This window comes from Hipposideros armiger, unplaced genomic scaffold, assembly GCF_001890085.2.
Source record: "Hipposideros armiger isolate ML-2016 unplaced genomic scaffold, ASM189008v1 scaffold_64, whole genome shotgun sequence".
In the NCBI taxonomy this organism is placed as follows: domain Eukaryota; kingdom Metazoa; phylum Chordata; class Mammalia; order Chiroptera; family Hipposideridae; genus Hipposideros; species Hipposideros armiger.
In genome coordinates this window covers 5,062,315-5,078,636 of record NW_017731414.1, presented here as the reverse complement: position 1 = coordinate 5,078,636, position 16,322 = coordinate 5,062,315, and the positions used below count along the sequence as shown (strand labels likewise).

The following is a 16,322-nucleotide window of genomic DNA, read 5'->3' as shown; positions in this document are numbered from 1 at the left end:
GTCAACTGATTTTTAACAAGGGTGGCAATACCGTTCTACGGAGAAAGAATACAGTCTCTCCAACAAGTGGCACCGGGACAAGTGGATAACCCACATGCAAAAGAATATAGTTGGACCCCCTACCTCACTCTGTATACAAAATGTAAATCAAAATTGATCAATGACTATATATAAGAGCTAATCTATAAATGTAAATCTATAAAACTGTTAGAAGAAAACATGGGGGTATATCTTCATGACCTCAGATTTGGCAATAGATTCTTAAATTTGACACCAAGAGCACCAGGAACAAAAAAAAATAGATAAACTGGACTTTATAAAAATTTTAAACTTTGTGCATCAAATAACATTGTCAAGAAAGTGAAGACACCCTACAGAATGGGAGAAAATATTTGTAGATCATATACCAGACAAGAGTTCCATATCCAGAATATGTATTTAAAAAAAAAAACCCTCTTACAACTCAACAACAAAAAGACAAATAGCTCAATTTAAAAATGAAATAAAGACTTGAAATGACATTTCCAAGAGGATGTACAAATGGAAAATAAGCACATGAAGAGACGTTCAACATCACTGGTCATTAAGGAAATGCAAGTTAAAAACTACAATGAGATACCACTTCACAATGGCTATAATTTAAAAATGGAAAATAAAAAGTGTTGGCGAAGATGTGGAGAAATTGGAAGTCTCCTACATTGCTGGTAGAAATGAAATATGGTGCAGGCACTGTGGTAAACAGTTATGAGTATGTATGTTTGTCTGTGTCCAAATCTCCTCTTTTCATAAGGATACAGTCATATAGGATTAGGGCCCACTCTAATGACCTTATCTTAATTTGATCATCTGCAAAGACCTTTATTTCCAAATAAGGTTACATTCATTGGTAGGACTTCAACATCTTTTCTTTTTTCGGGGGTGGAGAGGGGAGCTAGTGGCACAATTCAACCCATAACAATCTCTAAGCAAGAAGCTGTAACTATGTAACTATATTTTTTAAACCTTTATGTTAGAGTTTCTAAGGACCTGATGGAGTGGGTTGTGGTTTCACCCTCTAACAAAATTGAGGTTCACTGTCTCCTCTAAATGTTAGGGCATCTTCATAAGGATACTACTCAACAAACAGAATGCAGTGGAAGTGACACTACATGACTTTCCAGGCTAAGGTACAAAAGGTGACCGGACTTGTACTTGGCTCTCTCAGGGGACTCCCATGCTTTGAACCCAGCCACCAGGCTGTGTGTGAGGAAGCCCACATTAGCTCATGAGGAAAGGCCACATAGAGAGGCCCACATGGAGAGGAACTGGAGCGCACTGTGCCTGCCCTGTCCAGCTTCCTGATGGTGAACACCATAAATGCTCACTGCGTGTCACTAAGTTTTAGAGCAGCGGTTCTCAACCTTCCTAATGCCGCGACCTCTTAATACAGTTCCTCATGTTGTGGTGACCCCCAACCATAAAATTATTTTTGTTGCTACTCTATAACTATAATTTTTCTACTGTTATGAATCGTAATGTAAATATCTTTTTGTTTTATGATGGTCTTAGGTGACCCCTGTGAAAGGGTCGTTCGACCCCCAAAGGGCTTGTGACCCACAGGTTGAGAACCACTGTTTTAGAGTAATTTGTTACACAGCCATTGATAACCAAACAGTGCTCAAGTAATTTACAACCCAAGGGGGAGACAGAAAGACAAGTAACTAATCTAAGGCAGGATGCGCTAGTTGCTACACAAAATATAAACAAAGCACCTTGGGAGGAACATAAAGCTGTAAGTCCAGCTAGGGGCTGGAGTAGTGGGGGGAAATGGGAAAGGCTGCACAGGAGTAATTTCTGAGCATGAGCCTAAAAGACAGAAATTTGAAGGAAAACAATCACAGCAACAACAACAAGCAGAAGGAAGGTGTGATAGAACTTGGTGGCAAAGTGGTATGTCATATGGACATGTTACTAGAGACAAAAATTCAACTTTTTCTACAAAATCTCTAATAGTATCAAGCAGTATCAAGCTATTTGAAGGACACCAGTAAGAAACATTACTTTAATGAAAAACAAGGTAGAGTTCTAGAGACTGACTTTAATCATATGAAATTGTTTAATTTCTTGCTGGTTAATCTCTATGCAGAGGGCTACCTCTGACCCTAAGAAATGAAAGCTACTTATCAGTGCTTCCTTTGATGTACTGGCCAAGGTAAAAACCGTATTTTGCTTGTTCATTGTTCCAGACCCAATATCAGCTTAATGACAGCAATTCTCCATGGTTAGCATTCCTTTAAATTCTAGAGGTAATTTACAGGGAGGCATTTGTCTTGAATCAAAATGAAAAAAGGCAACGCCTAATGAGAGCCATAAAGCTGAGTAAATTCATAAACTGCTTTAATTGCTGAAATTTACCCCCAGCTTCCCTGATAAGGGCACAAAGACTACGTCTACAGGCATCAGGCTGACAACCTGGGGAATTATTACTCACCAAACCAAATTAAAGCATTAAAGCATTTACCTCTTTAAGCTGCTCAGTACAAGCAGCAGCCTGAAAGCAGTCCCATCAAGCTGCCTGCTCAGCAATGATGAACTCTTCAGTCTGTTTAGGAGACTCACCTTCAATGTGGGAGCCCTCCCACTAAATCAGACTTCCTCTTAAACTGCTCAGGTTAGCAGTCCTTGAAAACCTTGAAACTTTCATTGTGGTTTTTAGTTGCATTTCTCTAATGATTAGTGAGGTTGAGCATTTTTTCATGTGTCTGTTGGCCATCTGTATGTCCTCTTTAGAGAAATGTCTCTTCATGTCCTCTGCCCGTCTTTTAGTTGAGTTGCTTGTTTTTTTGGTGTTGAGTGAATGTTTTATAAATTTTGGATATTAACCCCTTATCAGATATATCACTGACAAATATCTTCTCCCATTCAGTAGGCTGCCTTTTTGTTTTATTGGTGGTTTCCTTTGCTGTGAAAAAACTTTTAAGTTTGATGTAATCCCATATGTTTATTTTTTCTTTTACTTCCCTTGCCCAAGGGGATATCTCAGTAAAAATATTACTGAGGGTAGATGCTTAACCACTGCACTGTACACCTGAAGCTGAAGCTGAATAATATTGTATGTCAACTATAATTTAATATATATATAGTCACAGGATATGGAGTATAGCATAGGGAATAGAGTCAATGGAATTGTAATAGATATATATGATGTCAGAGGGGTAGTAGATTGGGGGAAGGGTGTTATCACTTTGTGAGGGGTGAAATGTCTAACTATTACATTATTTTGTACACCTGAAACTAAAAAACAAAACAAAATAAAACAAAAACAAAATCTGCAACTTTAGGTTTTCTGTTCACTCACCTCATAAAACTTTTTTAAGGAGCCCACCAGGCACAGTTTCAGGCTATCCACAATCTCCTGATGAGGCATCTGGAATACCACTCGTGAATACCATTTTGTGAGGGTGCTGAGGTGGCAGCAGGGGGAGGGGGAGAAAGAGAGAGAGAGATGAACACACACTCATAGAGGAAGGCCCACAGTGTGAATATCAGCACAGACATGCTTCTCTATGCTCCAATCCAACAACAAGTAGTAAATGCATTTACATTACAAGTAAAAACACATGGTGATGTGGGGAAAAGATATATCGGGGGTGCCAAAAAAAAGTGTCTACATGTGGACACTTTGGTCAATGTTGCTCAAGCAGTAGTTTGCTGTAATCAGAAGTGTCTGGATGCTGATGGTAACCACTTGGTGCACCTCTTGTAATTGCAGAAGTCAAACGTGACTTGTATTCATCTTTTGTTATCAGTATATATTGAGTATTACAATTTTAATGCAGTTTTCCTTTCTTAAAATGTGTATACATTTTTTGGCACCTTCTGTATATAAGGCCACATACAGATTGTAAAAATATACGCATAAGTGTCGATGCTTGCTACAAAACTGCTTCCAATTGAAAAAACTGAACAATGTAGACAGCCACCATCAGAGGACAAGTTAAATAGTGCTGTGGCATACAATAAACTCCATACAGCAGTTACAAAGAATTGGTTGAGATTTACCTGCATTGATATGGAAAAAATGTCCAAAATATACAGTTTAAGTACATAAATCAAGCTGAGGCACAGTATACACAGTACCATTCATGTGCCTATGCACAGATACAGCACCTATGTGTGTTAATATATGCATAAAAGAGAATTTCAAAGTATATATACATCAAACCTTAGGTGGTAGCTAATAGAAGATGGACTAGGAGAAACTCAGAATAAAAAATCCCTCACCACCGACAAGACACAGCCCTCATTCTGAAGAAGACTACACTGAAGTTAAGGAACAAACTTACACATGTGACAAGTTTAGTAAACAGATCACACAAACTAATATCATAGGAAGACAAAGAGGAAGGAGTTGAGTATATTTTTATGGGTTATGTAAAAGTTAAGTATACTTTTACTGTAATATGAAATACTCAAAAAAAATTTGGGGTATTTAGAAGATTAAGCATCAAAAAAACGTAACCAAATAAAATGGCACTAGGAGGAGTACTTACAGGTTGATGCTTGCCACGAAGCCAAACACGGAGCGCATGCCTCTGCTGGGGTCGTGGTAAACGTCCATCCCAATTACCATTAACTGCTTCTGCATTAGAAAACAGAACAAAAAAATGAATGAAAAACCCCAAGCAATCCATCACCCCATCTTTAATTATTATCTGAACCCCAAAGCAACATCTGAAAGTAAGTTCTAGGAAAAAAAGAGAAAGATTACAATTAAGCTTAAACATTAGACAAAGTCAGAGATCTAGACCTGGGATCTGCAAACTTTTTCTGTAAAGGACTAAAGAATAAAGGTCTTAGACTTTGTGAGCTACACCATCTCTGTAAGAGCTATTCAATTCTGCCATTACAGCACAAAAGCAGCTACAGATAGTATGCACAGGAGTATGGTATGTTCCAATAAAACTGCACTTAAGGACACTGAAAACTGAATTCACATAATTTTCATGTGATACAAAATATTATTTTGTTTTGTTTCAACCATTAAAAAATGTAAAAAAACTATTCTTAGCACGTGGATGATACAAAACAAGCAATGAACCATTTACACTACTAAGCACTGAGAGCAGGGCTAACTCTACGAGGAAAACAAAGAAAACAGCCAGGCAGGGTTCTCTGGAGAGCTGAACTGAATGAAGACATATCTCAGCATCACTCACCAGAGGAATATCCACTCCCCACAGTTCACCACCCAATTTACAGTTAATTTGAAGTAAAATTTTCTGAGCCACACTCCGAAGCCTGGTGGGCTGACTAATGGTTCGGACATTGATGACCTATAACGAAGGGACCAAAAAGTATGGGTAAAGAGGACACTATCAACCTCTCAGACAATATAAACAATTCAAAGTAAATACTACATTTGTTTAAGAAATTCCAGTTAGCAATTAATATACTTTGCATTAATAGCTCTAATTGTATGGTTTCTAGGCATGCACGTGCACTTGCAAACACACACAAACACACACACACACACACACACCACAAACCAAAATCAAAAAACAACAAAAACTTCCAAAAATCTCATGTAGAGTAAAATTTTTTTTAGCCGTCATAGAAAAAAACAGCTTTCCCCTTTCAGAGTGAAGCCTATACTCTCAGAATCCAGTCACGTGAAACCACCTGGAGACTTGCCCTCTGAACAAGCAGAAGTACTAATTTGGGAACATGAAGGCCGCCTTTATGAAGAGCATCTGCTATTCTCCAAGTTACTCTAATAAGAGGAAGGTTTCGCCAGGAGGGTCTACACATGCTGGCGTCTAATAGATCCTTTAGTCTTCTTGAACACGCATGTACCCCTCTTTTCCAAGCTTCAAGGGGGGCTAGATTCCATTTGTGCATCCTGCCCAGCTCCCACTCACCTGCGAGGGCACTGGAGCCTGCACACAGCACAGTTTTTTAATGGCCGCATAGAGATCGTCGCGGGTGCCCATGATGATGCAAACAACCATCTGTATCTTTCCCTTGAGGAGATAAAGTATATATAAGTCAGGATTTGGAACTCTCAGGGGACTCTGACAAAGTTCCAGTCGGGGGCAGTTTGAGAGTCTGCAAAACCACAGAATCTTTAAGGTAGAAAGGGGGCTGAAGGAAAGAGGGTGGATATTCTAACACAGCAAAAGGTCCTTGACCATGAATGTTGGGCCCAGGGCTTCTCTGCACAGATACATAATAAGTGACCATAAATTACCGAGAGCTGATTTATTTATTAGGAGACTTAAAATGCCTGGAAAAGGATCAGGTTTGAAAATATACAAGGATTACTCATTGCTTGCTGCTTTCAATTCCCTGTAATGTTTTAGTAAACTAAGCACCTATTACATTTCTACCACAGAACTTTAACTGAGGACACATGGAATGCAATACCACAAGAAAGGATTTAGAGCCAAATGCACACGGAAATGAAGCTACTGCCAAATCCACAAGTAGTTCTCTCTGACACTTTGGTTAGGAGAGAGAATGATATGGCCAGCAGCACATCTCATATCAGCACCCTCTTCACTGCTTTAAAGTCCAATATTAAAAACAGAGGACCTTCCAAAGTCTGAATAAAGAAAAGTAGCACTCAAGTGAAATAAAGTTGCCAACGCTTTATACCAGAAACAGCTATAAACAGTAAATCAATAGTATGCAATTCCAAATCAAGATTAGTGTTAGATTAAGAGTTCTCAGAGGACGTTCCAGCAATCACATCAAAGAGCTTCCACAGTCACGTAGACCACAGGCTGTACACTGGGCGTCTATGGGCTGGATCTAGCAAACAGATATGGTTTTGCAGTCCCTACAATGATTTACAGGTTTATTATTATTAACATTTAAACACAGGGAGGTGCACATATACGCAAATCCAGATTTTTGGCTTCTATTAAAAACAAATAATCAATATGACAATGCTGGGCTTTTATCTGCAGTCATGGGGTTTACTCTCTTTAGTTCACTACAGTCCCCTCCTGGCCCACTCCACTCATGTGTGTTACTCAATCTGGCTCCTGTAGACATTTGAGTTTGTGACCCCTACTAAAGAGAATAACAAAACAGAATGCTGTAAAGATTACAGAGAGACAGCAAGACCAATATAAGTCTGGTAAACACTGTAAATGAAACTCATGTCCATGTCCATGCTGCAGGAAAACTGTTGGCAACACTCTCATGAACAGAACATGAGACGTTGTGAAATGGGGGAGTTGGTGTACTAAACTGGGTTGTTCTTTTACAAGCAGAGCAGACTTTATCAATGACCAGGCCCGGGGGGGGGGGGGCGGGGGGAGAGAGGGGGCAATGGCAGAGTATGGTTGTCATGGGAAGTCAGGGGGAAATTACAAAGAGACAGAGAACATGAGTGTGCTGCTATGGATAGATACACCCAGAGCAGTGCGTCCGAGAAAGCTCTGTCAAGATAATCTAATTCTAGTAGTGATCTCACGAGAACTGATCTTCAATTCAAGGACTAATTACTTCCAAAAATGTTCCTCTGCTTTTGTTTCCTCCTTAGTCTTCTTCCTCCATTTTCTTTACAAAGAGATAAGGACTACAGGCCTGAACTACCGAGTTGTGAGTACTATGAACTGCTCAGCTCCAGTGGTCCTGATGGACTATCAGAACCTAGTTGATGGGCCATCTGCCAAGTTCATCACCATAGCAACTTGAATCTCAAGCCAGGCCAGAATGTGACAGCTCAGTACTGAATCGTGCAGGATGGCACCTGGCCCAAGAAGTTGCTTTCTGAGCACGACATGTCCTATATAGATAACAAACTGAAGTTAAGTCAGCTATTCTCTCAGCCAATTACGTGACAAACAGAACACTAGATTGAGTGAGAGTGTCAACACAGAATGAGAGAAGCAAAATTAATCAAAGGGCGTAAAGGGTATTTTCTTAGTTTAGTATTTCATGTGCACATGAGTAACACACAGGTTTCTGAACATCAACAGCAGACTGACAACCAAGGTCATTTAAATCAAGAATTCAAGTATTTTAGAACAGACATCCTATAAACCTACTCAAATTAAATTATTACCTCAGCTCCCAGCATGGACTGAATGGTTCTGACATAGGTCTCTACTCGATCATCCTTTAGTTCAACCCAGGCCGGCGGGCTCATGCGCATCCCAATGGGGCCAGCTATCTTCTCTAACATGTTAACCAGTTCTCGGGCCTGGTCCGTTGCTTTCTTTGGGTAAAACAGTGCCCAGAAATGCATGGGGACCTAGGAACAACCACAAGCTATTTTTAGTACTTCCCACAACTTGAACACCACACACTCACAGCCAGATGTTATTCTAGAAAATAAATTGCTTTTTACTCTTTCTGCTTGATTCTTGTCTTATCTACGTTCTATTAATAACACAGATGTGTGTGATAAGTAAATTGTGGCACAGAATCCCAGACAGCAATAAGAATGGAAGATCTACAACCATATATAATGATATGGGTGAAACTCACCAATACAAGGTTGAAGAAATGAAGCCGAACATACAAGAATGTATACTGTATGGTTTGAAGTGCAAAAACAGTTGAAACGAATCTATGCTTTTAGAAGTAAGCATAGCGGCTATTCTTGGGGTGTGTCAGGGTGAGAGGTAGGCAGTAACTAGGAGCACAGGTGGGGTGCTTCTGGGGCACTGGTCAAGTTTTGTTTCTTAACCCTTGGTATTGATTACACAGGTTATTTTTAACTTGTGAAAATTCATCAAGCTATACACTTAAAAGTGTACTTTTTCTTGAAATATACTTCAAGAAAAAGTTCTAGAAACAGATGTGAGTACTTTATGTATGGCCATAAAGACCAGGTTAATCGAAGACATTGAAAAATAATTATGTAGCATTTTGCTGTTTGGTGCCCTTAGTACGGACCTGTTTTAATTTTGCCTTTCATGAATAACACCTTTCAGAAACTGCCAGGGAAAAAGGAAGAATAAAGGGCGAATGGGTTGTAGGCTGGGACTATATAATTACCATAGCAATTTATTTTCCTTTCCTAAGTCCATGGTCAAGCAGGAGGCTTACCTCTAGCAACTCATCACCTTGCTACGTTTGAAGAACACTGTTTAGTAGATAATTCAGAATGGAAATTCAGCTGGAACTTTCTCTCGAAAAGAGGACATTAAATCATTCCTGCTTCCTAATTTCCACACATTTAGGATTACTGGTCCTCTTTTTACCACCTCAAAAATCACTTACATCCAAATATAGTAGTAATTTATTGAGATTTCTGGAAAAAAAATCACTTACAGTCAAGATGGAAGGGTCTCTGGTTACTTCTTTAATCCAGTTTAGTTCCTGAGATGTGACAAATGAAGTATTTCTTAAGTTAATTCTTTCCATTGGCAGAATACGTCCTTCAATCTAAACAGAAAATAAAGTACCTATGACATGAGCCATCTACATACGCTATTTAGAAAAACACTGATACTGTTCTCTCTGGAGCCTGGTCAGCTCCACTATATAAACTTATCCCTGCTACAATTTCTGAGAATGGCAGAAAAATGAAATGCTAGCAAGTCCATGTCAATGAAACCCTGGACATATACAGGTAAAATTTTTATATACACTGCTCTTTAATTATTGAAGCTTCCAACATGGTCTTCCAAGAAAGGCATTAGAAAACATTGTCTCTTTAGAGCAGAGAATGAATGTAAAACAAGTATAATTTCAAGATGAACAGGAAAATAATCTATAAACATATTTTAAGAGAAAATTGAAAGTAGAAAATTAAAGGTAAAATTTCTTAATAAGGCACAAAGGAAAAGCTGGAAGAAGAAGGCATAATATAATCAAAGAACAAATTAAAGTTAAGAATAACAAATCAATTAGATCTAAATATCCCCAAATAGGAAGGTAACTAGGTTGATGATATGTCATTATGATGGACTATTCTTCAATCATTTCTAACTACATATAATATAATCCTGTTTTTGCACAAAATAAATATCAATGTATGCAGCACAGAAACAATGAGTCCACACTCAGTAGTGATTATCTCTGGGGAAGTGTAATTACGGAGGATTTTTACTTTCTACGACCTCTACTATTTGCTTTTTCAACAAAGTAACAGTTACTTATGTTACCTATAATGAAAAAAATTTTAACGGTTTTCTTAGGGGCCCGCCGAGTGGCTCAGTTGGTTAAGAGCTTGCTCAAGAGTTCGAGCTCTGAGCAACAGCGTTTCAATTCCTAGCCCGAGCTGAGCTGCCAACAGGTAGCAGGATGGCTCAGCTTAAAAAAAACAACAACAAAAAAACGGTTTTCTTAATATGAAAGTCTAACACAATGAATAACAATACCCATATTAGCAAGAGTGTAAGGAATCATACTCATCGAATGCTTATGAAAATAAAAAAAATTACTGACCTTTTCTTGGGAGCAACTGATAACATACCGGGGGTGCCAAAGAAATGTATACAAGTGGACACTTCAGTCAACGTTGCTCAAGCAGCAGTTCGTCATAATCAGAAGTGTCTGGGTGCTGATGGTAACCACTTTGAGCACCTCTTGTAATTGCAGAAGTCAAAGGTGACTTGTATTCATCTTTTGTTATTGGTATATATTGAGTATTACAATTTTAATGCAGTTTTCCTTTCTTAAAATGTGTATACATTTTTTGACACCTCTGTATAATAAAAGTACTAAAAACAAAATGTCCCCTTACCTAATAATTTTACCTCCATAAAGTTGACTATGAAAATAAACAATAACACGTGCAAAGACTTAGTTACAAGAATGCTCACTGAGTCATTATTTATAATAGGGAAATCATAAATTCAATTTTAATGTAAAAAAAATTGTTACTAAAATGAGTATCTGGCAGCCATTAAAATATTTAGAAAAATATTAAATGACATGGAAAAACATTCTAAATATACTGAGGGAACAGAAGGAAGCCATATGAATACATACTATGAGTGTGCACAAGTACACACACAAACGTAACACTGAAGGATATGTAACAAAATGTTAAACAGTGGTTATTTAATATAGCAAGACTATAGATAAACTTTTTCTTTTTGGCTTATGTTTTATACTTCTTGAAATAATATTTAATAACATGAAAACATGTTCAAGGTACAATATTAAATGAAAAAGAATATGCAAAACCATATGTAGTATAATCACAGTTAAGAAAAAGATTTACTCTCACAGAAAAGTTAGGGAAAGAAAATACATTGAAAATCTTTATATGTGTCTAAAATAAATCAGAGATATTATGTTTGGATGATGAGATTACTGATGTCTTTATTTCCTTCTTTACATTTTCTAAAGTTTCCACATTTTCCTTATGGACTATCCAGTATTTTTATTAAAAACGTAAGAAAAAAGGAAAAAAATTTAAACAAGGAGTCAATTCAGAGTGCAAGAGAACTAAAGAAAAGACAATTATTTTGGGATAACCTCAAAGGAAAGGTGAAAAGTACCAATAGCTAGTATTTACTGAGCACTTGTTATGTGTCAGATGCTATGCTAAAGATTTCACCAATCTCTTAATCATTATCCTCATTTTACAGATAAATTAAGAGATACTAAGCAAGTTGTTCAAAGTAACCAAGATGGCAAGTGTTAGAACGAAGATTTAAAGCCAAATAAGTTGTCACCAAGGCCCAGGACGTTGCCACTGACCACATGCTGCCTCTGCATGTGATCAGGCCACAGAAATACATACAACACAGGACTCAGCAAACCGCAGGCAGAAGGGCCACAAGAAAACTAGATCGTACAAGTCTGAGACTATGTCTACGGGAAGAATGACAGTAGTATATTCAAAGAAATACAAGTTAATTATTGGGAATGGAAAAGAAAACTTGGAAAAAAAGAAAAAGACATATAAAACTTTAATAATTTGGGTTGGAAAACTGAAATGAGATAAATTTTAAGTCAATATTCCTTTTGCTATCTATTTCACTGGAAATTAATAGCTCATATCCCTGGGAAATACAGAGGAAAGATCTGTAAGAGATACTAGGCAAATTAAGTCAACAAAATTCAAGTGTTATGACTAGGAACCAAAAGAAGTATAATAATAAAGCAAAAACGTCAAAATAAAGACAAGATAGAAAGTTACTGCAGTCTCACACAGCTCTAAAATCGTTGGTTAATGCTGTCTTCCTACCCTATCACATCTTCTGGGTTACCTTATGTACATCCTTTTGCAGAGAGAGTCCCCAGCGTGTTAATTCATTGTTGGCTATCTCATTCTTTGCAATTTTCTGTAGCAAGAATTCCAAAGAACTATGGTGCTGTTTGGGGCTCAGGTTGATCTGCTGGGTCAAATCCTAAACAAAATTAAAATGGAGACAATAAGTTATAAGTAGTACATTCTCCAATATGAGATTAAATAAGCCCCAATGTGTCTAAAATGTTTCTATAAGAAACCCCGTTGTCACTGAAAATCTGTAGAAATTTTCAAATATCTCTGAAGACTTTAATAAGTATCTCTCAGGAATGTGAATGAGGTGTAAGGTTAAAATTTTAATCATAAAAGAATTTTAAATGTTATTGTTTCTTCCTCATAATGTCTAAATCTTATCTCTTTCTCAAAGTCATGTTCTGAATTTTTAAATTTATTTCTAAGAAATTCTACGAAACAGAAGCAAAGGGGGCTTGATTATACCTATTTAATATTTTGAAAAAACGTCCTGTGCCAGGCACATAGCCAAACATAACAGAATGAAAAACCACATCCAGTCTTATACTTTGTCACACTATACTACCCATTTAATGTCATCATAAGGCATATTTTTTTAGTCCAGTGGTTAGCCCATAATAGTTGCTTTCTAAATATTTATTGCGGAATGAGTATCTCACAAGTGTGTACGAAGATTCTGAATCACTTAAGTGAGTTCTTTCTTCTTCTTGCACAAATGAATTATACAGCTGTTGTTAAAGGTAGTCATTAGGCTCCGTAAGTCTATGGAGCTATACAGATAGCTCTGTGATCATAAAGTCATTGGGCAACTGGGAGTTGTAAGGAAGGACCCTTGACACACATATTAAAATGAGACGTATCAGAAGGTAAACAGGAAAGAAATCTCTTACAGGAATTTTGAGTGTCACTTTACGCTCTTTATTATGTTACAAAACATAATATGTGGTATCTGAGACAAGCATGGTCCAAGGATTTGGGACATGAAGCAACAGAGTATTTGCAGTGTGGAAAGCCCCAGGAGCTGCAGTGTGGAGGTGAAGCGCTCAGGGTCTGGACTCATCTCATGTTTCTCAGCTATTTCCTATGGGAACTGAGCCTAACACTTCCAGGACATCCCAAGTCCCACATGATAAACTATCCTTTACCTCATCAGGCTCTGACCTGTTGACTTTTTGTTACATTATCTTCTCCACCCCTTCAAATAAACTGAAGGCTTGTAAAAAAATATTTAAAATATTCAGTGCTCTCAGAGAATCTCATTTATGATCAAATGGCCAGTTTACAGTTATCCATTTGATTGGTGAGGGTGAAGACAAAATTGTTTCCTTGTACCTTATAATTCAGTCACTCTGCTGTTCTAATAACCTTCAAAAGGAAGTTCTGATCAGCTCTCTCAGTGTGTGGGAAGGGACATGGATCAGGCTTTACAGAAAGGAAAACTGGAGCTTGGAAGAGCGCATCTGCCTGGGTAAAGATGCAAGCCTGGCCAGGTTCTAGCTCCATTTGCTACTGGAAAGGTCTCCTGCTCAGAGCAGGCATTTCTCACCTTCATGGCTCTGAAGTCTTTCTTCATCTTCTCAGGGATCCCAGTCATGAAGGAAAGCTCAGGCAGAAGCAGGATTTCACCTTTTAGCAGCTTTGAAGAAAGAGCAGAGAGGAAAACAAGACACTGAAAGAAGATCCTGTTCCCCTGACCCGTCCAGGACATGCCATGCTCAGGGCTGGCAAACTAAGGAATATAAAACCCCAGAGAAGAGAGCAGTGAAACAAGTATTTTACCCTTTCCCCTTCAGTCACAATACTTATAGCTGTTGTATTAGGTAAAGGAAAAAAATACTGAAACTGTCAAAAGGCTAGAAAGAACTAGGAAAAAAAAAATTCTGTCCCTTTTGGGTCTCCAGACAAGCTACGACAATACATCCTATCAAGCTGATGCATCTATCTCATTTTAGCCTGTCAATCTTCAGGCTTACACTTATTAAGACAGAAGAGTCAGGTGTCAAGGCACTCCCTGCCCTCCCCCCCCCACCCCGCTCCTAGCACCTTCTAAAATGTCTAAAACTTTCCTAATGGATCTAGTGTTTTAATCTTTAGCAGCACATTCTCCTGATTCCTTAACCTAACTCGCTCATGTGCACATTTAGCCCCTCATTATGGGGACTTCAAAAGGAAATCCTACAGTGTGAGGTGGCACCTCTGACCAGATGACCCAGACAAAACTCTGCACAGCTTTCCCCAACCACACTGTAGTCACTGCTCCTCGGCTCCTAGCGCTGTGAAGAAGGCCAAGAGCGGCTGATGGACATCCCCCACTCACCATCCCCTGGTTATTCTGTCTCTCACTGGGTCTGTGGATCAGAAGTGGCTGGTCTTCTTCCTTAACTGTTATCCCATAGTTTTTGCTACAGCAGGGCAGAGGTAGGAAAAAATTTCAGAAGCTGCATCACTACTCTTACAGCAACATAGTCTGAGTCTCTTCACCAGGACTAGAGGTACAAATTTGCATAGTCCTTTTATCAAGGGTCCATCGGAAATGCATCATAGCATAATTATAACTGGGAAAACAGGCTCAAATTACTTTGTAATTAAATAGAGGAGAAATAGGCTAAAAGTCCAGGAAGGGCTCTGTTTAAACTGCATCAGGCTAAAGGGCTTAGGCAACTAGAAAGGAAAATACTATGTTAAATGATGAATGACTTGCATTAAATCTCTCCAAGCAGACTTCTAACCAAATCAGCAAAGGAAATACAATTCAAAGCCCTGAGATTAATTTATAAAGTAACTGCCAAAAGTACTGAAAGAAATGAAACTGTAAGGGTGACATATTCAGGTTCAAGCCTGCAAAGGAGCTCATTCAATCTTAGGCACATTACCAATCGAGTTATTTAAAGTGTCCAATTGTCCCATGCCACTATGGAACTCAATATCCTGCTAGAGCATTGTAGACTACAACCTACCCCCACCTGTAGGCGCAAGCCCAGTCTCTTTTCTCTACCTGTAGTATTCCAAGAATGTGATCTCCTTCCCATCAGACATTGTGAAGCTATCTTTTGGAGTCTTATTCCAATCCACATCATCAATACGATAGGTACGATTGTTGTATCGGGTTATGACAATATTGCCAATCAGAACCTTAGTGCACTCATCCTGGAAGTTTTCTTTGTTCTGCTGATATATCGCATGCCTTTGGAAAGAAACAAAAGACTTCTGGATCACATTTGTATACGCTGAGCAATACGAAAAGGATCGGTGATGCAAATAAGTATTTTACGGGTAAAATCACAGTTATTAATATAAAGCACCAAAGGCTCCAGATGTCTCTTTTAAGAGATAGGACTCTCATCTCTTTTTAACATTACCAAAAATAATAATAATAATAATAATAATAATAAAATAATGAAAGGATAAAAATCAAATTGAAAATAGCAACTACAAATTAATAAAATTCACTGTATTCCTTAAAAGAAGGGACTTTAGTCACCAAAATAATTACTTTTTTGTGTAATCATTGTTAGGATATAGCCCAGAGAGGGACAATAAAACATTCTTTCAACTATCTTTGCTCTTTCTAGCTGAAAAAAGGAACTACAGTACCTATCAGAAGGCAGCCATGGTGAAGATGCTAAAGATGCAGAGATGAAAAGGCTCACCATATACAAATACACCCTTGTGGTCACCTAACGATGCCATGAACAAGGCAACACAGAAAACTCACAGAAAAACCATGTTTGAATATGCTCAGGGCGTCAAGGAAAATTTAGAGGCAGCTGACACCTGAACGGGCAGTCTGCCAGGCAGAAACGCCAAGGCAGGGGAATGAGTGACTCTAGCAGCGGCAACGGGCAGTACACAGGGAGCCATCCGGGATCTGGGACTGGGGAGGCGAGTAGGTGAAAAGAGGAACAGAAGATGGTACGTGTAGGCTGAAGACAGGCAGGGGACAGATATGAATTCCCTTGTAAGTCGAGGATCAGAGCTTGGACTTTTTTCTGTGGGCCAGTGTCACCAGGGTATATTCCTCAGGAACACTGGTCCCTTGAGAGGTCATGAGCAGGTGAAGAAGGTTCCATAATCAAGAAAGCTAAGTTCATTCTACATATTATAACCCCTTCTTAGAGACTCACAACATACATTACCAGATCAG

General features: G+C 38.4%; 1 protein-coding gene across 1 annotated transcript in view; it reads right to left on the bottom strand.

Annotated features, from left to right (window-relative positions):
* PIWIL2 (piwi like RNA-mediated gene silencing 2) overlaps window positions 1-16,322 on the bottom strand; it is a 79,360-nt gene that overhangs the window by 43,166 nt on the left and 19,872 nt on the right. The window contains exons 10-19 of the mRNA XM_019641810.1: window positions 15,174-15,362; window positions 14,496-14,580; window positions 13,725-13,814; window positions 12,165-12,305; window positions 9,271-9,384; window positions 8,057-8,245; window positions 5,901-6,002; window positions 5,199-5,315; window positions 4,533-4,621; window positions 3,338-3,443 (exon numbers count right to left, since the gene is read on the bottom strand). Coding sequence (XP_019497355.1) covers window positions 3,338-3,443; window positions 4,533-4,621; window positions 5,199-5,315; window positions 5,901-6,002; window positions 8,057-8,245; window positions 9,271-9,384; window positions 12,165-12,305; window positions 13,725-13,814; window positions 14,496-14,580; window positions 15,174-15,362 — 1,222 coding nt within the window. The remainder of the gene's footprint in view (window positions 1-3,337; window positions 3,444-4,532; window positions 4,622-5,198; window positions 5,316-5,900; window positions 6,003-8,056; window positions 8,246-9,270; window positions 9,385-12,164; window positions 12,306-13,724; window positions 13,815-14,495; window positions 14,581-15,173; window positions 15,363-16,322) is intronic.